Source organism: Rhinoderma darwinii, chromosome 2 (assembly GCF_050947455.1).
Source record: "Rhinoderma darwinii isolate aRhiDar2 chromosome 2, aRhiDar2.hap1, whole genome shotgun sequence".
In the NCBI taxonomy this organism is placed as follows: domain Eukaryota; kingdom Metazoa; phylum Chordata; class Amphibia; order Anura; family Rhinodermatidae; genus Rhinoderma; species Rhinoderma darwinii.
Window position 1 is genome coordinate 255,628,905 of NC_134688.1, and position 21,919 is coordinate 255,650,823.

Consider the following 21,919-nt stretch of genomic DNA (forward strand, 5'->3'; position numbering starts at 1 on the left):
AGTAGGCAGAGATTAACTGATATCATGTCTTCTATACACTGCACACATAGAGAGAATTCTGCTATCCTATCTATCACATATATAGAAGCTCCAGCAGAATAGAGGAGATTATACAGCAGTAATGAGCTGTGTAGCTGAGAATCCAGCACTGGGGTGAGATATAACTTACCTGGAAGCTGCAGCGTCTGTGTGTGTCTTTTTCACTCTGCTTCAACTCCCCCTCCCCAGTCCATAAACTTGTATTGGCAAGCAGTGACGTGACATACCCTCACCTTTTTAAGTACATCAATTCTGCTTTGTAACCAGGGACAAATTTTGCTTGACAACAGGGTGTGAAAAGCCGATTACAGGAAGGGAGACACCTATTGGCACTAATTTCACACAGAATTTGCATGGCTAAAACAACTATATTTAAAAAAAAAAACTATGTTGATCTATATCAGGTAAACTATTAGATTATAATCATATGTTGTTTGAAAAGTTAGTGTCTATTTTACCAAAAAAGCTTCAATTGATCACGGAGTTAAAAAGCAATATAACTTTAGCACCTTGAGTATCGCACAGGGTTCACCAGGAGGACTGGGGAATACAGGACTTTCTGGAGCAAAAGGAGAAAAGGTTTGAAATCAGTTATTTTTCCCATAACAATTATGTTTTTGTTTTCTTTATAAAGCCTGAATCTATGTCACTCATCAATCTGTTTCCCATTGCAGGGAGAAGCCTGCACCATATGTCCAGTTCTCCCTTCTGAACTAGTACAGCATGAGACTGCTGTTGCAATTCCAGGACTGAAAGGCGAGCCAGGGGAGCCTGGGATTGGATCCCCAGGAAAAAGCGTAAGTTAATGTATGCATGAAATTGAGAAGATAATAGGCATTAGGGTAAATGATGGGAATACGATCATTTGTTCATAATATTTTAGGAATAATTATAATATTCAATACTCAATTTGACTGTCCATTATTTGTTTCAACTCCAGGGTTTACCAGGTGGGCCAGGCATGAAAGGACAGAAGGTAAGTGATGAAAAATTGCAAGAAAGATGGAGTACTATGGAAAAACTCTTAGTTTCGCTTAAGCTGACACTGTTAATTGTGATAATCTGTTATATTATATTATACTATTTACCTGTAACACAGGGTGGGGCTGGCCCTACAGGGGATTCTGGCACCCCAGGAACAGCAGGTGTACCAGGTATGCCTGGAGAACCAGGAATCCAGGGACTTATTGGATTTAAAGGTGAAAAGGTGAGCATATGATGTAGATGGGACTTCTTTTTATGCTCAGTTCTATTATAGTTCCAATACAGACCACAAATTGATATACATTATTCTTGCACACTATAGCGCACCAGATGTATAAACTGCGTGCAACATTTTCTACGCTGAATAACTGTCAGTCAGCCTACAGTAGGCCATTGTACGAGGGGTTGTCCAAAGTACAATATTGGCCATTTTTGTGAATTTAGAGAATGTTACACGAAAGTTGTGGCATTTATGCTGACGAAAACTGTGCTTTGCAGAAATGTCCTTCTCAGCTCAATATATTCTGTCTGTGCAGTGTTATCACAATTCAGAAATGATCGTTGGAAAATTTAAGTAAAAATAACCATTATTTACATTTAAAAAACTTTTTCCATACAAATTACTCAAATCGTTAATAGAATTTTAGAAAAAGATTAATGTACAGCTGTTATACTATACAATAAATAAAGTATCAATTCTGGCCTTATAGCACTATTGCATGTTGTTTACAGGGAGATGCCTGTGACTCCTGCCCAGTAAAAATAAATGGATTATCAGATGTTATTGGTATACCTGGAAATCCAGGAGCCAAGGGAGACCAAGGACTTCCCGGAGTGGGACAGACAGGAAGACCAGTGAGTTAAAGCCCATAAATGATCATATCTATAAAAACTCATTGTACATTCTCTCTAACCACAATCTTTTATTTTTGTTTTTCATAGGGTCAGCCTGGTCTACCTGGTGTTCAGGGTCAACATGGAATAAAGGGAGCCCAGGTGAGTTACAGACTCTTGCAGCTTCTCACTTTTCTTCTATAAAACCTTATTCATATAGCATTCAATATATTTCACATTCGATGGCTCTGTCGTTAGCACTGTTCCCTTGTACCACTGGGGTCCAAGGTTCAAATTTGACCGGGGGGAAAACATTTGCTTGGAGTTTATACGTTCTCCCCAGGTTTGCATGGGAGTTTCTCCGTGCTTTAGTTTCCTCCCAATCTTTAAAAACATACTGATATGCAGTGGTGTACCTTCCATGAAGGCAGGTCACGTGACTACTATGGGGCAAGTGGTGGAAGGGTGTCCCGGACTGCACTGCTTCTTCTGCTTTCCGACACACAGTCTCATCCTTTTCCTGCAGTCGCCACTAGGGGGAGCTCACTGCATAGAGATTTTTACAGCGTACATTGAGGACAATAGTATCTGTATAAATTCATATGCACTGAGCTCCCCCTAGTGGTGGCAACAGGCAGCCACAGTTTTATCATTGGCATAAATACATTAAAAAATATGGCATTTGGGCTAAAGACCATATTCATGAAGACCTGTGCCACTATTTCTAATATGTACAACTGTGTTGGAAAAGGCGGGACGGGATCCATGGTTGCACAGAGGGGCTTTTGTTTTCTATAATTATTTATTTTGCTATGGGGCCCTATGGTTTCTTTGTATGCCCCTGCTGATATGTTAATTGGCTTCCTATTTAATTGGCACCAGTGTACGCGTGTCTGAGGTTGGGTATTTGGATTACGACCCTCACTGCAGACAAGAATATTTTGGCGTCATATAAGCAAAAGAAAATAAATAATAAAGAAGGAACACAAATCAGTCCCTGTCCCCAGTGGTGCTCTTAAAATAATTTTCATCTTTGCATATTACTAGCCTTGTTGAACAAAATAAATGTATTCGAAGTAAACAAAATGTTCAATTAACACTGGTTTTAATACACATAACTCATTTGAACTTTTATCCAACCAATAATACTATATGCCCGTATCTAGGTTACTACCTCTTCTTCTGCTAGAACCCACATCCTATATTTTGTCTTAAACTCATTAAAAAAGAAAGTAGCAAAATAGTATTTCTTCAAAGCAATACTCATGGCTGAAAACAGCGAGCTATAGCTTGTCTTGTGTTTTACTCAAGCAGTTTGCAATTTCTGCTACATACATAATAATAGCATACAAAAAAATGGAGGGAGTCACATCCTTGATATACTCCACTATACTACAATACACACACACACACACACACACACACACACACACACACACACACACACACACACACACTATGACCAAACTTCCTTTTTTTAGGACAAGTTATCTAAAACTTATGGACAGACGATATTTTTAGGGACAAATTGGAAAACCATAATGAACCATAGATGACAAGTAATATATGTCTTTAGGTCTGAATAATGGTTTAAACATATTAGCAGCATTTACTGTGAATTATAAGATGAAGATAATTACAATATCACAATACCCTGCATAATCTCCTCCAGCTTCATTTATTTAATGTATTTAATGTATGTATTTTCTCATCCAGGGAGACCCAGGGCCTCAAGGAGAAGGGAAAAGAGGACCACAGGCAAGTACAAAAATGACCAGTGAGTCATTTGCATGAGGAAAAAAAAGCTTTAAGTATTCAAGAACATTAGATGGTCAGTAAGTATAATAATCATCATCATCAGGGATAAATACTGACACTGATTTTGTCCATTTCTTAGGGAGAAAAAGGAGAGTTTGGCATACCTGGAAAAACAGTGAGTGATATCAAGTGCTGTCATGCACAATCGTCAATGTAGGCCTCATGCACATGACCAAAGTCGGGATCCAATACTGCACATCTGTGTGCCTACGAATGTACATGGAGACACAAAGAGGTTTTTTCTTCCAGAACCCATGAGAAAAAACCTCTGTGTGACTCCGTGTGCTATCAGAGGGATCCTAAATACAGCCATGCAGCATCACATGCATATTACATAGGCACCATATGGCGGCACTTGGAGCTTCTACCGTTCCATATTACGGACATATGCAGATGTCTCATTTTTTAATGTATAATCTTAATGTATACATTATTTTGCCAATTATGTATATGATAATTATGATTATAGGGACCTCCCGGCCCCCAAGGACCGCCTGGATTTTTTGGCCCTAAAGGTGAAAAGGTGAGTACACAGTCTAATTGATGCCAGACAGGCAAACAGATTATATGTTTTCTTGCTTTATATGTGTGTTTTTACTGTTGGAAGCTTTATTGGGCTTCAAAGGTTTGAGATAGCAAGGCTTAAACCCATGAAAAATCCATTATCTGCAACCTTCACATCAAATAGGTCAGCAGAGGATAACTGGTGTTTGATAGCCGATCCATGCAGGTATAGCATTTTCTAAATCTGGCTTGTCAATAGCTGATCTTCTCATTAAACTATTTTTTTTTGCAAATGCAAAAATATAAAATATCTCGCAACCCATAAGGTATAAATATAATTACTATGTCTAATGTTAAATCATCCATTTACATTTATATGTAATAACAAAACTATTTTTAAAACAATATGAATAATTGAAAGATAATATCTAAAACCATAACAAAATGAACAAATAATAATGGAAAATTATTCTTCTACAGGGAAATTATGGACAAAAAGGGGCAGCAGGAGCCCCTGGAATGCCTGGCATGGGTGCCATAGGACCCCCGGTAAGTACAATGGATCATAAGACAAAGACATGTAATAAATAAAGGAATATCCCATGCTTCTGACATTTACTTTTAGAATGAAGTATAAGGGGCTGTTCACATCTTTGTCGGAGGCTCCATTGGGGACTTTTGTCACAGATTCCATTAATTTTAACGGATAAAAGAGCGCAGCATGCTGCACTATTATGTCTGGTAAAATGACAAACCATGACGGAGACTCGATAGAACCCATAAAAGTGAATGGGTTTAGCTGGACGCTATTGGTTTCCGTTATGCAACGGATCCCGTGTTCAACGTTTTCTCATTTTTCTGCTGCTATGACGGAGCAGAACAATGGAACCCGGAACATAGATCTGAACGAGCCCTAAGTCATAGAATCTATATCTACTCATATCTACAGAATCTCTTTTTGTATACAAACATTTGGTTTCATTTCAGACATTTAAGAAATGTACTTTCTAGATGTTTGGCTCCAGTTCTCATAAAAGTTTGCCTAATGATGATGTACCTATTAAATACAAGTTTTTAGATAATGTGTCTGCAAAGAGTGTAAGCTACCTTAACAAATGGTTTTCCTGCAGTTGTAAGAAACTGCTGACTTATTTACAACACTAGACTTAAAGGGGTTGTCCAGGAATACATTTTATTTATATTTTAACTTAATTGGACAAATAGAAGTAACTTTCTAATATAATGTCAATTTACCTCTGGCTTCGTTACTCTGTTCTGATTTGCGGTAAATATTTCAGTTCCATGTCTTTGCTCAGCCAGCACTTCCGGCTGAGCAGGGCACGGCGGGTCATCAACTTCATTTACAGGCAGTGGGCGGGCGGATGTTTCATGAGTACTACAGAGCTCCGCCTTCTCTTGTCCCGCCGCCTGTAAACATAGTTGATGACGCGCCGTGTCTTTACACAGCAGGAAGTGCTGGCTGAGCAGAGACACGGGACGTCATCTCTGCTTGTACACGCTCCCTCCTCCTCCTCCTATCTCAGAGTTCCCGTACTGCCCGTCCATCTCCTATCATCGCCAATACACCCCACCACCCCCCTTGCCCCCACCCGCAGCACCGTCCCCACAGTGGTGGCACCCCCCTGATGGTATATACAGTTATTACAGGGGTTATATAAATACAGGGATGATTGGGGCTATATAAATAAAGGGATGATTGGGCTATATAAATACAGGGCTGATGGGGGTTATATACAGGAATGATGGGGCCATCATCCCTGTATATAACTCCCATCAACACTGTATATAACCCCCATCATCGCTGTGTATAACCGCCTTCATCCCTGTATAGGCTGTTGGGGTAATACACAGGGATAATGGGGTATAATACACAGGATGATGGGTGTTATATACAGGGATGATGAGGTAATATACATATAATGGGGGTTATGTAATAGGGTGATACACAGGGATAATGGTGGTTATATACAGGGATGGTGAGGTAATACACAGGGATGAGGGGGGTTTTACACAGGGATGATGAGGTAATACACAGGGATGACGCGGGTTATATAATGGGGTAATACATGGGGATGAAGGCGGTTATATACAGGGATGATGGGGGTTATATACAGGGATGATGGGGTAATACACAGGGATGATGGGGTAATACACAGAGATGATGAGGTAATACACAGGGATGATGGGGGTTATATACAGGGATGATGAGGTAATACACGGATGATGAGGTAATACATAGAGATGATGGGGGTTATATACAGGAATGATGAGGTAATACACAGGGATGATCGGGGTTATATACAGGGATGTTGTAGTAATACACAGGGATGATGGGGTGTTACATACAGGTTGTATACAGGTATGACGGATTTATATTATCCATGTGTATAACCCCCCATCATCCCTGTGTATTACATCATCATCCCTGTTTATAACCCCATCATCTGTGTTTATAACCCCAACATTCCTGTGTATTACGCTCATCATCCCTGTATATAACCTCCATCATCCCTGTATACAAACCCCATCATCCCTGTATATAACCCCCATCATCCCTGTATATAACCCTTATCCCCCATTTATATAATCCCCTCCCCCTGTGTGATAATTACTGGGTGTGTGTGACAGTGCAGGGAGCTGGGAGACTTATTAGTGCAGGGAATGACCTGTGAACATAGAGGGGCATGGCAGTATGCAAATAGCTAAGATGCTGTGGAGGAAGAGGGGGGAATGTAAGCTGTCTGCTCAGATGCTGCAAGGGATGGGTATGGTGGGTTACAAGACAGGAAACAGCCAGGACCAGAAGCAAGGGATGTAAACAAACAGAAAGAGCAGCAGTGACTATTGAGATCATACAGAAACTGTTTAGAAAGTTAGTAGGGGGTTTTAGGGAAAGCAAACCAAGGCTGGGGGACACTTTTTAGAAAATATTTTTTTCCTGGCCAACCCCTTTAATATTAGTACATGTACAATAAGTCACACCATCCCACATTGAACTATATAAATATGAATAGTGTATTTTGGAATATGCATATTACTCCTGCCCTTATAAATCAGGTAGCTATAGTTTCAATATTTGAAGCAAGAAGCTTATATCTCCTTCTAGACTACAAATTGGATGCAGAAATAGTTGTTATTACAGTACTGCTTTTTAGAGTCATTTGAAAGCAATATTAGACTTTATTAAGAAATGACTGATACAGGGGTTCAAATGGAATAAATCGCTCAAGCAGTCTGGTAGAAAATTAAAAATGTACAACAGATTTAGGCCCCATGCACACGACCGTAAAAATCGACCGTAATTGCCACACACTAAGTCCCTAAATATAATAGCGCCATACACTGCACCACTAATTATAATAACACTGTGTCCCTGATTATAATAGCACCATAAACTGTGTCCCATACAGACACACACACACACACACACACACACACACACCCAGTGTCCCTGTATATAGTGCCCCCCATAGAGCCCCCTGTAGATAGCACCACCATGGAGCCCCCTGTAGACAGTGCCCTACATAGAGCCCCCTGTAGATACTGCACCCCCCATGGAGCCCCTGTAGATAGCCCCTGTTGATAGTGCTCCACATATAGCGCCAACCCCCTGTAGGTAGTGCTCCACATATAGACCCCACCCCCTGTTGATAGTGCTCCACATATTGCCCCCGACCCTGTAGATAGTGCTCCACATATAGCCCCCACCACCTGTAAATAGTGCCCCACATATAGCCCCCCACCCCCTGTAGATAGTGCTCTACATATAGCCTCCACCCCTGTAGATAGTGTTCCACATATAGACCACACCCCTGTAGATAGTGCTCCACATATAGCCCCCTCCCCCTGTCGATAGTGCTCCACATATAGCCCCACCCCCTGTCGATAGTGCTCCACATATAGCCCTCACATACAGCCCCCCTGTAGATAGTGCTCCACATAGAGCCCCCACCCCCTGTAGATAGTGCTAAATATATAGCCCCCTGTAGATAGTGCTCCTCATAGCCCCCACACAGCCCCCCTGTAGATAGTGCTCCACATATAGCCCCCGCATACAGCCCCACCCTGTAGATAGTGCTCCACATATAGTCCCTGCATACAGCCCCACCGTGTAGATAGTGCTCCACATATTGTCCCTGCATACAGCCCCACCCTGTAGATAGTGCTCTACATATAGTCCCACCACCTGTAGATAGTGCTCCACATATAGCCCCCCTGTAGATAGTGCTCATATAGCCCCTACATACAGCCCTACCCCCTGTAGATAGTGCTCCACATATAGCCCCCTGTAGATAGTGCTCCACATATAGCCCCTACATACAGCCCTACCCCCTGTAGATAGTGCTGCACATATAGCTCCCCTGTAGATATTCCTCCTCATATAGCCCCCCTGTAGATAGTGCTCCTCATATAGCCCCCACATACAGCCCTACCCCCTGTAGATAGTGCTGCACATATAGCCCCCCTGTAGATAGTCCTCCTTATATAGCTCCCACATACAGCCCTATCCCTTGTAGATAGTGCTGCACATATAGCCCCCCACATATAAACCTACACCCCTGTAGGTAGTGCTGCACATATAGTCCCCACATACAACCCTACCCCGTTTAGATAGCGCTGCACATATAGCCCCTCACACTTTTAGCAAAAAAAAAACTTTACATACTCACCTAAACCCGTTCCCGTGCCACCTTCTTGCAATGCAGGTCTGCTGGGGCTGAACGACGTGGTGCTGAGTGGCACGGCAAGTCATTCTTCCTGGCCAATCAGTGGCTTTCAACGTTGCGTCGTTGAAAGGCGCTGATTGGCAAGCTGCCTTGCCCGGACATTCAACGACGCAAGCGGCGCGATGTGTGTGTGATTATATATATATATATATGTAAAGATAGATACATTATCTGTGAACACCAGTTGTTATTCTGTGCAACAAAAAATAAGTGAATGTTATTAAGGGAGTCGTGGATGATAGCTGTCAGGCAAACGTCCATTCTGCCAACAACAGAATCTAATGTTGATGACCAGCTTTAACCCCCCAAAAAATGACTTTCCCATAGACATTCGTGCAAAAATAAAATAAAACTGTAAATTGGTCCAAGCAGCAATGATCGTCATTTTTGGGAGGTGACAAAGCAATGTGTGAACATTTTATTTCCTTGAATGGGGAAGTTTTAAAAATGAAAGTAAGCTGCAACAGAAAAATTTTGATTAAAGAATGCGCGTGCAGTTAAGCTGCGTTTCTGTATTCTTTCTTTCCTAATTTCATTCTCTTATTTTCTTATGCGTTTTGTTTTAGATTGAACCATTTGGTATATTTTAATTAAATCGACTAAATATGATTATTTTGTACTAGAGACAAAATATTGTTTAAAAGTTGTTGTTTTTCTAATAGGGACAGGATGGAACATCAGGCAAACCAGGATACCCAGGAAGTAATGGTAGAACAGTAAGTAACGGACCCATATATTTTCCAGCCATTTATCCCACTGTCCACAACTCTCTATCTGTTCCTGCTGGCAAGATCCTTGAGCTGAAATTTTGGTTGTGTTCAAGTAGGACTGAATAAAGACTGAGCTGCCAACTCATCCTTTTTTGATAAATGTTCCTGTTATTCTACATGGTGATTCCAAAGACCAACTTTGGATTGCTGGTGTCATCTTCTCAATGAACTGTTTCCCCTTCTCCTAAGATACATGTACCTTGTTAATGTACTGTGTTGTTACTAAGAGTAACTACCCTATTTAACCAAATTGTGTAAAATGTTATTCCCACCTTTAACTTAACATTTGTTCAGATATATTGCCTTTACCAAAACATGTATCTTATCTGTCTAGGGTGACAAGGGAGACAGAGGTGAAAAAGTAAGTGCCTTATTCTATAGTCATGAATAACTACATTTTATTGTTCTGCTATTCTTTTATCACTACAGTTATATTATTGGTTTAATGACTTTGACTTCTGTTTAATGTCTCTATCCATAACTACACTATAGCTTCCGTTCATAACAGAAGTCATAGTGGTCCAGATCCATCATTAGTTCAAAACGAATTGCGCCCATAGGGGTGACAACAATAATAGTGCTGCATTCTCTGCTATTCTTGCGGTCAAAAGGTATGGAAACCCCGACAGAAGCCCTGATGGGGTTGCTAAACACATATGTTAACAGAGTGTTAGTCATTCAGTTATTCTGCTGATATCCCATAACTCAACATACACCATGGTGCCCTTAACGTATACACAGAAAAATGTCACCTAGACCATGCATTTTTACAGCTGGATATTTGTCAAATTTTAGGGAGAAGGGGGAGTGTGTGCATGTCCTCCTGGACCATGGATGGTAAGTTTTTTTTTTAACTTATAATGGACGTCTTAATTCCCTTCCTACCTTACCAAATTTGTTTCTGCCCCCCCAGGGTAATACCGAGAATGGTGATTTCTGGCGATATGGAATTCAGGTGGGTTTTAAGTCTTCTTTCGAGTATTTTAGTTTGGAGAATGTCTTCTTACTGTTTATCCTTCTTATTTGTCAATAGTTATTTCATACGTTTACGTCATCTTAAAAAAACAAGTAATTTGCCCAACAACCATATGCATGCTAGCATGCTACACAAATTCCATATAAAGGACTTACTAGCTCTACTATACGAAAGAAGAAATGGCAAGAGATTATTGGAAATTATACCATACATTTAGCGTGGTTAAATTCTTACTGCTTGTGAAGCAGTTATTCCTATTTTTGAAGATTTCTATTTTCTATTAATAAGAACATATGGGATAAAATCTTTGCACTTATCTCACAATAAACTGTTGATGTACCAACAACAAGGTTCTCACATTTGGGGTGCAGCTATGGTGCTCATGGTTGAAGGAGTTCATAATAGCTCTCTAAATAAGTGGTTATCAGATGGCCAACACAATAAAAAGCTTACTGTTTGTCTTCATTCTCTCTGTATTTTTACTTTTCATCCCTGTACTTACAATACATCTAATGGCATTTTTCCTGTGGCCAGTAATGCAGTCATTAGGAAACCCAGGTACAGTGTTTGCATAATAAATTGAAAAGTACAGTAAAAAAAAATCATAATTGCCCAAACCATACCCCAAAAAATGTCAGTACTGCCCATATTGCTCTTTTTGACCTACATGCTATACAAAAACTATTAGTATACATAACAGAAGTATTACAGACTAGTGTAAAATACCAGAAATTTTAACCTCCTTGTGATGACTAATATGCAATGTAGACTCTCATATATGTAGACCAAGGGTAACATTCACACTGCACTTTAAATCCATTGTAGTTCCATGGAAACAATTCAAGGCTTACCCTTGGATTTCCGCTGAGGATGTGCCATGGATCTGTTGCGGGTTTGCAGCAGACCCACATGAGGATTACCCCCATTGTCATTTAAAATCCTCCGATTTTCCATGTGGAATCTGCGCAGAAATTTTCCATAGCATGTGAATAGTGTTTTGCGGAAACTGCATTCACATGCATAGAATGTAAATTGTTGTGCGATTTTACGAGGATTTTGGCATGAAATCCATGCCGGAATCTGTGCCCAATCCGACACGTGCCAATGGGGCCTAACAGTGCAAGTTTGTTGGGACAAGCATTTCTGTAGGTCTCAGTATTGCTACATTATATAAGGACTCACTTTTGTACTGACATAATTTTACATTACATTTTATTTGTTACTTGTTCAATGACGGACAGAGGGCAAGAACAGTATATGTGTCCTTTGCTCTCCAATCATAGAGTATGATCTCCCTTTTGTCTCTCCAACCATCCACCAATAATTGTGAGCTATGAAATGCATTAGCTCCATCCCTTACGTGTAATCTAATAGACAATAGGATGCCGATAGCAGCTTTAAAGGAGGCAGAGGGCCCCCTTACCTGCTGGGCCCCTGTGCAGGATCACAGGTTATAGTATATCTGCCCCTGACCTTTATGTTATGTTACATACTGTAATTAGCGGGAACAACATTTTTACAAATATTTATATGCAGAAATATGCTGTTAGCAAATTACTTTCATCTGTAAGTTCTTACGGGATGTCCAGCAGACGCTGCCTGAAAATCTGGACATCACCAGTTTACTTTTTTGCTGTTCATGTACATATTATAGTTGCAAATTTATTGAATCAAATTCATCTACGAATGGTTGCAGTCTCCTCATAACTCTTTACTGTTCAATTATCCCCTCTATTTCAGGGACCCCCTGGACCACCTGGACCTCCCGGTCCTCCTGGATTTACCGGTCACCAGGTGAGCCGTATTCTTAATTTAGGGAGGGAGGGAAAGGACTGGGTCTTCCTTCAACATCCATAGTGGGAATTTTCATGCATGATAATACTGTCATTAGCAACATTTTTCCAGTGAGCATGACATAGATATTGAACACATGGGGGGCCTGAATAGATATAATACAGAAGATATCACCATGGTGCATGACTTTGCATGACCAGTTCCAGGTGAGTTTTATAATATGCCTAGAATGTGGGACTATATTTTGGTGGATATTATAGAATAAGCATTAGCAGTTATGTAGCTACCAAATGCAGAATGCTTGTAAATCTCCAGAAGGTTATGAAGGCAATAATTCTATAAAAGTACTGTAATGTTCGAAATACTAGAAAGGCATCAGTGCCATACTTGTGCCTATATTTAGTTCTACTCAAAACCTAATTTTGGGGGGGGGAATTTAACTGCAATATCCCGTTACCCCCCAAGTAATGTTCAAAGGAACTAGAAGGCTAAAATATAAAGTACATAGAAGTTCACTTTCCTTTTGTAGTAGAGATTTTTTTTAACATAAATTTGATGTGTTCCAGTTAGTCTAACAAGACAAATAGCAGCCTTCAAGCCCAAAAATGAAAGAGAAAGAGAGCAAGTGCAGTGCCAGTCAGCAAACTATGGGGGGAGCAGAGTACCCCTTCATTTCTGCCTTGTGTGTCCTGCTAGCACTCTTGGAATTGTTAGTGCATTATATGGGTGTATCGGAGGCACACATTGCAGATGATCGAGACAAATGGCACATGCTTTAGCCCCAGATTTCTTCCTTGACTGTAGGGTTTGCCCGGACACAATGGTATGCCAGGACCACCTGGATTGCCAGGAAAACTGGTAGGTATAGAGCGCTGGTGTGCTTCTGCTGTGTGTCAGTGCCACGCCCTTTACATGTACCCCTAACCCCTGTCACACAGAAGAAGTTGGGCAGCTGTGACATGTGCACAACTTCCCTCCCCTTTTCTGGTGTTCCCATCGTGCCATTTTGCTTTGCAGGGTCACTGTGCAGTTATGTGTGTCCCATGTGTCTTAGACCTACAGTACAACATTCTGAGACATTTTTTCTTCACAGGAAGCCCTGGCTGCAGAAAGAACCATTGATATCCTGAAGGTGAGGATGTCATAGGGAAAGACAAAAAGGATTGTGGGACTACAACAAAGGTTTAATATATTTTAGTGGCCTGTTTTTGAAGTTTGTGTGTCTAGTGGGAAATCCTTGGAACAAAGCACCAGCCACTTTATGGGGGTGATCTAGTTTATCTGATATCCCCCTGCTTCATACAGAGTATTTGTGGGGACTGTGCCAATGGGCAGAACATTCCCAGCGCCGTGAAAGGAGAAAAAGGAGAACAAGGCCAACCTGGGATTCCTGGAGCAGAGGACTGTGAGAGGGTATGCCGATGTTGTACATAGGTGAACAACCTTGTCATGTGAATGAGAGCGTTTGTGTGATTTTCTGCAGTTGTCGATTGACATCATGAGGAATTAATAAAATGCGCTCAGATTGTATGTCGTTATTTAATTCTATGATGATAAGTAGACTTACCATATATGCACGAATATCTTTATTCCTTAAAGGCTCTTTGCACCTTGTTTTTGCCTAAGTGAATGCAAAACAAAAAATTAAACAACTAGTCATGATTTAAAATATCCTACCATGTATACAGCTCTTATACAAACCTTTGTGCACTTGGCTGATACAGCTACTGCTCCATAAGTACATGCTACATTCAAACCACTCATGTATTGTCTAATAATGCAGTCCTGTATTACACATAGGATGCTATATATTTCACAAATATAATTTTCTCACCGAAATCACAGCTTCAACAGCCATATTAGTAATGGAGAGGGAAGGGGAGGAAACACATGTACACAGACCAAAGAATTGAAAGTAGGAATGGGGAGAGAGAGCATGCTAAGAGGGAACACCCACAGAGCCCTGAACCTGCAGCTCCACAGGCATGGATGTCAGAAAAAGCAATACAGATAGACCATAAACCTCTCAAGATACACAAATCAATGTTATATTTTTTCCCACTACAATAGTGTTCATACCTTTAAAATGCATTTTTGTGTGTCATTAATGCTAATGTATTGTGTATTAAATCCCTTTTACACGGGCCAATTATCGGGCAAATGAGAGTTCATATGAACGCTCTTTCCCAATCATTACCCCGTGTAAAAAAGACAACGATCAGCTGAAGAACGAGCAAACGCTCGTTCATCGGCTGATTGTATAGTTTATGCAGTCTAAAATATTATCGTTGTCGGAAGCAAATCTCCCTGTGTAAACAGGGAGACGTGCTGCCGACATGATAGAAATGTATGGGAACAAGCGATCAGTAACGAACAGTAACGAACGCTCGTCCCCATACATAGCTCCTTTTGAAAGGAGCAAATGAGCGCCGATCAACGAGCTGTCTCATTGATCGGCGCACGTTTAAGCGGCCCACTTCTGGCCGTGTAAGTGGACCCTTAGTCTCACCCTTAGTTTCTAGAAAACTATGAATTTGCATTAGCTATTTTAAATACATTTGTTACTGTAGATTGATAGTTATTACTAAGATGGTAAGACAAAGAGGCGACTGTGTGATAAGGTGATGTGGCCCTAAAAGGAGCTTCCTCTTTGTCAGTGTATAGTAGCTATGTGTGTATACTAGATGTAATACATGTCCTATTGCTTTTGTACATTGTTTGTAAAGGCATTCATTCAAGTTGTAACAAAATTCTATTGTCCAACCAATCTAACTTTAAATAAGTGAATGATTGTAATGTGCATTCTGTTCATTTCTTTCCTCTGTCCTATTTACTATATAGCTTGTTTGTGGTATTGCAATGTTTTTTAATGAAATCTCAGTAATTCTACTCTTATTTGAAGCTGAAAATAACCGTCACACTAAGTGTATAGTACCCGTATAACCAAGCATTGGATTCTTGAAGATCACATGTTTAATGTCAATGCTAACTGCTATGAGCTTTTGTGTTTCAAGTGTCAGCTATTGTAAACTAATTCAATTAAACCTATAATATATGTTTCCTTTCTATGAAAGAATTTTTCTAATAATTTTTTTTTTCTGCACTTTATAGTGTCTTTCAGAGAAGAATGATGAAGTGGTAAGCATTTTACCATGTAATAATTATTTTAATCATCTACATATGCTACACATTGTACTATTTGGTCCAAAGACGACACAGAAATCTCTAAATATTCAACATTTTTAGGGAGATGAACCCGATTCTGATTGTCCAGGCCACCCAGGTGTCCCAGGATTACCTGGTCTAAAGGGTGAAGAGGTAAGGACTACTTTGATGTAGTTGGCCATATTTATAGAATCTCCTCAATCTCATTTCTTTATTTGCCTCTAACAGGGATCTCCAGGTGCAAGAGGTTTTCCCGGCTCTCAGGGACAACCAGTAAGTAACTGCATTTAACCAAAATACAGCTAATAATGTACAAAGACTGGAAGGATTATTCTTAGATTAGTGTTATTGTTTTAGCAATAGGAAATATAATCTTTTTACTTAACCATACATTATTCATGGTGAATGAATGAATGAATGAATGAATGAATGAATGAATGAATGAATGAATGAATGAATGTATGAATGAATGAATGAATGGTTCCTACCACTTGTTCAACCTTGGAAAGGTTATGAGATCTGCAATGTAAGCAATATTTATGTTTGTTGTCTCATGCTTCCTTCAAAGCATCTTCTTTTGACAGCTGTCCTGCCTCATAGAAGACCCTGAAAAGAGTATGGATCAATCCATACAGAGTACATGTAGCACTATGCTCTTTAAGCTCCTTAAGGGAAAACACAACCAAATGTGAAATTTGCACAATAAGCGTCCCACTTTTTTATTTTCAATATTCTGTAGACTATCTACTACCAGAAGCAGGAGGTTATTGTGTAAATATTATATTAGGTAATGTGTTCTGTTATTTGTTTGCATATAAAATAACTCAGAGATCTCAAAATATGATTTGGAAAATACAGTCAGGAACCACATACATTTTAAAAGTTTCTAAATATTGTTATCTGGTGGATTCCTTTAGAAAAATATCCAGCTTCTCATATCAAAAGTATAACATTTAACAACTCTAACCATATTAATAAGTGTTGATGCTCCTCTCCCCGAAGGGTCAGGGTGCTCTTGTTCCTCCTTCCTTCGACAGTGGCTTTTGGATTGTGATACCCCTATTTTTTCCCTCAGGGGCCCCCAGGTTTTCCAGGCTCTCCTGGCTCTCCCGGACTACCTGTAAGAATGTAACTCTCCCCCCACCTGCTCGCTCGCTTATCCTCAACCCCCTATGCCACATAACTTCACCAATGCTGTGCCAATAAACTTACCTCTTGTGCCACATCTGATGCGACTTCAAATTTCATCCCTTATGTGCCCAAAGTCTTATCACTTGTGAGACAATCTTTATCCCTTGTGTTTCAAGATTCACCGTCTTTGTCTATAAATCTCCTCAAACTGCCACATTCTCTGTATTTTCAAATGTTTAAAGTCCCATACAATTTTGTTATAACTTGACTTCAAGATACAATTTTGTGTGTAGATAAACAGTTAAAGGGTAGCTAAACATTTGACAAACTTTTGACAAACATTTGACAAACGTTTGGATTGGTGGGGGTCCAACCACTGAGACCCCCACCAATCTCTAGAACGAAGCAGCTGAAGTGCTCGTGTGAGCGCTCAGTTGCTTTGTGTCTGTTCGGCTTTTACCGGAAAGCCAATGTATCGGAATACGGGGCTCATAGACTTTCTATTGAGTCCATACACAGATACATTTATTTCTGGAAACAGCCGAACAGACACGAAGCGGCTGAGCGCTCACACAAACGCTTCAGCTGCTTTGTTCTAGCGATTGGCGGGAGTCTCAGTGCTCGGACCCCCACCAATCCAAACTTCTGACATGTCACTATGACATGTCAGAAGTTTGTCAAACGTTTAGCTAAACTTTAAATATCAAAAAGGCAATAAAAGGAGTGGTAGTATGGTACACACATAGTGGGTTTTGAAAGCCAGCCATTGAAATAGAGGGAATTTGTATTAGTATTAGAAATTTAAATTTCATGATGAGTTTTAGATTTCCAGTAAAAGTTGACAAGACGTGTCCTATAGAAAAGTTACTTTATCTTTAAATATTATTTTTTATAAATACATTTTTCTGTATTTCCTACAATTTTTTTTTTCTTTTGAATCACCTGATTTTTTAATGATTTTCATTAAGGTTCCTGTTATAGTCATAGAGTTGGTCCTCAACATTCCCTAATAGTATAGGTTTCTCAAATTACCAGGGAAATGCACTGCTATATTATTTAGTAACCAGTGTCAGCTAACAGCATTTAAGGAGTTATCCCATGACGAATATTATGTTTATTTAAATCTAGCATCAAATTATAAACACATTTTGTATTTAAACTCATACAAAAAATGTATCCTGTGAAGAGTTATAAGGTTTACTTACATAGTATGGCACTACATGTTGCAATTTGCAATGAGCTGGCTGCTGATGGATACGAATGCTCAGTCTCTCTCCCCACAGTCTGGTCTCTGCGTAGCGATCCTCTGTTCACTGCAGAGCAGCCAATAGAAATAGCTTTCTTCCCTGCTTGTCAGGAAAGGAGCAAAGCCTCTGCAGGAGCATATGGCAGTATAGCTGAGGTGACTCCTTCTTCTTAGCTTGTCAGGATTGTAAAGCTGGATTGCAAAGTAAGAATGGACTATATTGTCAGCTGCCAGGAGGGAAGAAGACTAAATTCTGCTCAGAGCACCTCCCCCAGCGGCACGGATTAGCAGCAGCACCAAGGGGGACACAGGGAAGCAATATATGATTTTTTTTCATACTAGAAACACTGCAATTTACTTTGATATAGCTATCAACAGTATTTCAGGACTTTTGGTATGAAAATCATTTATGGGATAACCACTTTAATGATTTCAGCTGTGAGTCTGTGAAGAGACCAGAAAAAAAATGCACTGCTGATAGATTTTTAGGACTGGACTTGGCCACCACATTTTTATATCATTTGTAACCTTGAACCTCTTACCCCAACTTTACATTACTATATGTGCTTTGTCACTACTATAATGTGAAAATTCCACTTTGTCCTCACATCTTACATGTCCCTCCCTGTGAGCCCAATGTCTCGTTGTCCTAGTCAAGTCTTCTACGCGTATTTGTTCACCTAACCTAGCTGTTTTTCTGCATTTGTTTTTGGTGACTGGGATTATTCTTCCGTCTTCGATGTGCCTTTTACTATACTATATCTCAGGGATCTGTATCAAGCAAGGGAGTTATGTTAATGCCTGTTCAAAAACGTTGTCATTTCTCATTTAATGGATCTGTCAAAGGATTTGGGATTTAATTGAAATAAAAAACATAGTCATAGTCACATCATTATGGTGAACTGAATAGTGCATATGGCAGAAGGTATTAACAGCCCAGACTTATGCTTACTCAATTTTATATTCTATTTCAATAACCTACTGCTAATGTTAAGCATTATTGTGCTTATATATCCTGAAACAAAATATTCTATGTACAGCAATGAAATATAGCCTGATACACATCCCTCCATCCTTTTATAACTGTAACTGGTGTTATGTACATTATACAACCTGTGTCACCTGTTTTATTGATATTCTTCTATGGTTAAATGTCTAACTCTCACCTCTTTAACCAAGAATTGACCATGACGTTAATATGATGTTTGACTTTTGCATTCACATAAAAATTGCAATATATAGCTGCACCATTAATAGAATATCTTTCATTGGAAGATAAAGTCTTCAAATTCTTACCATATGTTCTCCTAAGTTTCAAAAATGGGAGGAAAAAAACAACATATAGAAGAACCACACTTGACTGCAATTTTTTGTAATTGTAAGCAAGTGTCAATAAAAAAAAGTACAATATCCACGATATATGCTACATTTCTCATCTAGCAATGGAAAACGGGTGAGTATTACCACTGCTCCAAACACTGGGAAATAAACTCTAGATTAACGGCAGTGTCTGGAGCAAGCTTCTTGGGCACATAATCAGACAGAAGTTTACAATATCTGTTTCATTTAAAGGGCATGCAAGGAGAACGAGGACCAGCTGGGTCTCATGGAGATAAAGGAGAGCAGGTAATTCATTAATAAAAAGCTATCATTTCGAAAAAAATAAGAAAAAAACTAAATACTAAAAAAAAGTTTCAAATAGTTAGAAAGTGTGATTTCCTTGTCTGTTATTATAATACGAAATGTTATGGTCTTTTTTATTTTTGCTGGTAGGCAGCCACTGTCTCACACTTAAAGGCTATGTAAACCTTTGAAGACAAGCTGGACCCGCTGTCACCAAAGCCGTCAGTCCCACTGACCTGACAGATTCGATTTTAGTGCAAGATACAGCTTCTACGTATCCAGATACATAGAAGCTGTATCTTAATTTTTATTTTATTTTTAATAAAAAACAATTACAAAGTTGCATTTAACACTCTAATACACTGTAAAAAAAAATTGTCTTCAAAGGTTACCATAGCCTTTAACATGGCTGATCATTTATGATTATGATTATGTTTGTGCAAAGTAGCTTCTTCAAAACCTAATTAAAGTAATAAAAAATGTTATTGTTTGGATTTGGGGGATGCACTGCTTGAATAAGCTTTACAAGAGCGCTATTTAAATACTGCAAACAATGAAATACTTGATTTTATGTGCGTTTTATTTTTACGTGCAAAGTAGTACTTTACTGGCATCATTAATTCAGATTATAGCGGTAATAAGCCAAAAAACTGTAATATTTATTATAATCCATTTAAGTCACTATGAAACCTAATAGAAATCTACTCACGTCAAAAATGTCATCTTGACCCATTAGATGCTGGTGAATTTTCCTCTACATTAACAATAACTTCTTTTTACATCAGTAACAAAACATCATGTCTCCAACTATGATGTTTTTGGAGGTCTCCTTCTTTTGGACCCAAATCCCTCACCACAACTATTTTCTCAAAGCTTATAAGATTTTATGATAAATATAGTCTGACTCAGAATACATATGTCCATCTTTGATAATCAAGAGAAAATAAGGAACTCGTCAATACTTTTTGATTTACACTCAGACACTTGTGTAATATCTCTTCTTCTGATTTAGGGACCCCCTGGTCTTCCTGGATATCCTGGAACTTTGGGTCCCCCGGGACTTCCTGTAAGTAGATGTATTATAGCAGGGAAACATGACTAACCTTTTCAGTGGTGGCACATACAGTAGCCAGATGTGTTCCTAATATTTAATATCAATGCTTTGACCATACATTTGATGTCATCTGATTTTAAATGGAGTGCCTTAGGCTATTTAAGTGCCTTATTATAAGGCAAAGAAGCTCAAATGGCATGAAGTGTTATGAACAAGTGCTGTCTATTAGGGTTAACTCATACAAAACATTTTGGCACTGATTTTAGCGCAGAAACCACATGGGAATCAGCGCCAAGAAACGGCCCAAATTGCCCCTCATTGATTTCAATGGAAGGCATTGGGAGGCGTTTCACTGAAGAAAAAATAAGCAACATGCTCTTTCATTTGAGCGGTTTCCGCCTCTGACCTCCCATTGAAATCAATGGGAAGCAGAAAATACGCTCATTTTAAGCGTCTTTTTGCCCGCAGTTAGATTCAATGGCCAGGGCCAAAAAGTGCACAAAAAAAAAAGCGTCCAAAAACGCTGGCAAATAAAAATCTGCCTTAAAATTCCTGAATGTTTTTTAAGGCAGATTTTGTCTGCCTGTCAAAAAACACTGTGTGAACTAGGCTTAAAGAGGCTCTGTCACCAGATTTTGCTACCCCTATCTCTTATTGCAGCAGATCAGCGCTGCAATGGAGATAAGAGTAACGTTTTTTGTTTTTTTTAAAACGATCATTTTTGGCCAAGTTATGACCATTTTTATATTTATGTAAATGAGGCTTTCTAAAGTACAACTGGGCGTGTTTAAAGTAAAAGTACAACTGGGCGTGTATTGTGTTCGTTACATCGGGGCGTTTTTACTTCTTTTACTAGCTGGGCGTTGTGTATCATCCACTTCTCTTCAGAACGCCCAGCTTCTGGCAGTGCAGACACAGCCGTGTTCTCGAGAGATCACGCTGTGACGTCACTCACTTCCTGCCCCAGGTCCTGCATCGTGTCGGACGAGCGAGGACACATCGGCACCAGAGGCTACAGTTTATTCTGCAGCAGCATCAGCGTTTGCAGGTAAGTAGCTACATCGACTTACCTGCAAACGCCAATTCTGCTGCAGAATCATCTGTAGCCTCTGGTGCCGATGTGTACTCGCTCGTCCGACACGATGCAGGACCTGGGGCAGGAAGTGAGTGACGTCACAGCGTGATCTCTCGAGAACACGCTGTGTGTCTGCACTGCCAGAAGCTGGGCGTTCT

General features: G+C 39.6%; 1 protein-coding gene across 1 annotated transcript in view; it reads left to right on the forward strand.

Moving 5' to 3' along the window:
• The window catches only part of COL16A1 (collagen type XVI alpha 1 chain), a 176,895-nt gene that overhangs the window by 119,392 nt on the left and 35,584 nt on the right, over window positions 1-21,919 (forward strand). The window contains exons 28-51 of the mRNA XM_075853167.1: window positions 565-618; window positions 714-836; window positions 980-1,015; window positions 1,139-1,246; window positions 1,756-1,878; window positions 1,966-2,019; window positions 3,574-3,615; window positions 3,755-3,790; window positions 4,145-4,198; window positions 4,660-4,728; window positions 9,590-9,643; window positions 10,032-10,058; window positions 10,493-10,534; window positions 10,611-10,652; window positions 12,414-12,467; window positions 13,272-13,325; window positions 13,561-13,599; window positions 13,773-13,880; window positions 15,579-15,605; window positions 15,714-15,785; window positions 15,861-15,905; window positions 16,708-16,752; window positions 19,582-19,635; window positions 20,645-20,698. Of these exons, the coding sequence (XP_075709282.1) occupies window positions 565-618; window positions 714-836; window positions 980-1,015; window positions 1,139-1,246; window positions 1,756-1,878; window positions 1,966-2,019; window positions 3,574-3,615; window positions 3,755-3,790; window positions 4,145-4,198; window positions 4,660-4,728; window positions 9,590-9,643; window positions 10,032-10,058; window positions 10,493-10,534; window positions 10,611-10,652; window positions 12,414-12,467; window positions 13,272-13,325; window positions 13,561-13,599; window positions 13,773-13,880; window positions 15,579-15,605; window positions 15,714-15,785; window positions 15,861-15,905; window positions 16,708-16,752; window positions 19,582-19,635; window positions 20,645-20,698 (1,416 nt within the window). The remainder of the gene's footprint in view (window positions 1-564; window positions 619-713; window positions 837-979; window positions 1,016-1,138; window positions 1,247-1,755; window positions 1,879-1,965; window positions 2,020-3,573; window positions 3,616-3,754; window positions 3,791-4,144; window positions 4,199-4,659; window positions 4,729-9,589; window positions 9,644-10,031; window positions 10,059-10,492; window positions 10,535-10,610; window positions 10,653-12,413; window positions 12,468-13,271; window positions 13,326-13,560; window positions 13,600-13,772; window positions 13,881-15,578; window positions 15,606-15,713; window positions 15,786-15,860; window positions 15,906-16,707; window positions 16,753-19,581; window positions 19,636-20,644; window positions 20,699-21,919) is intronic.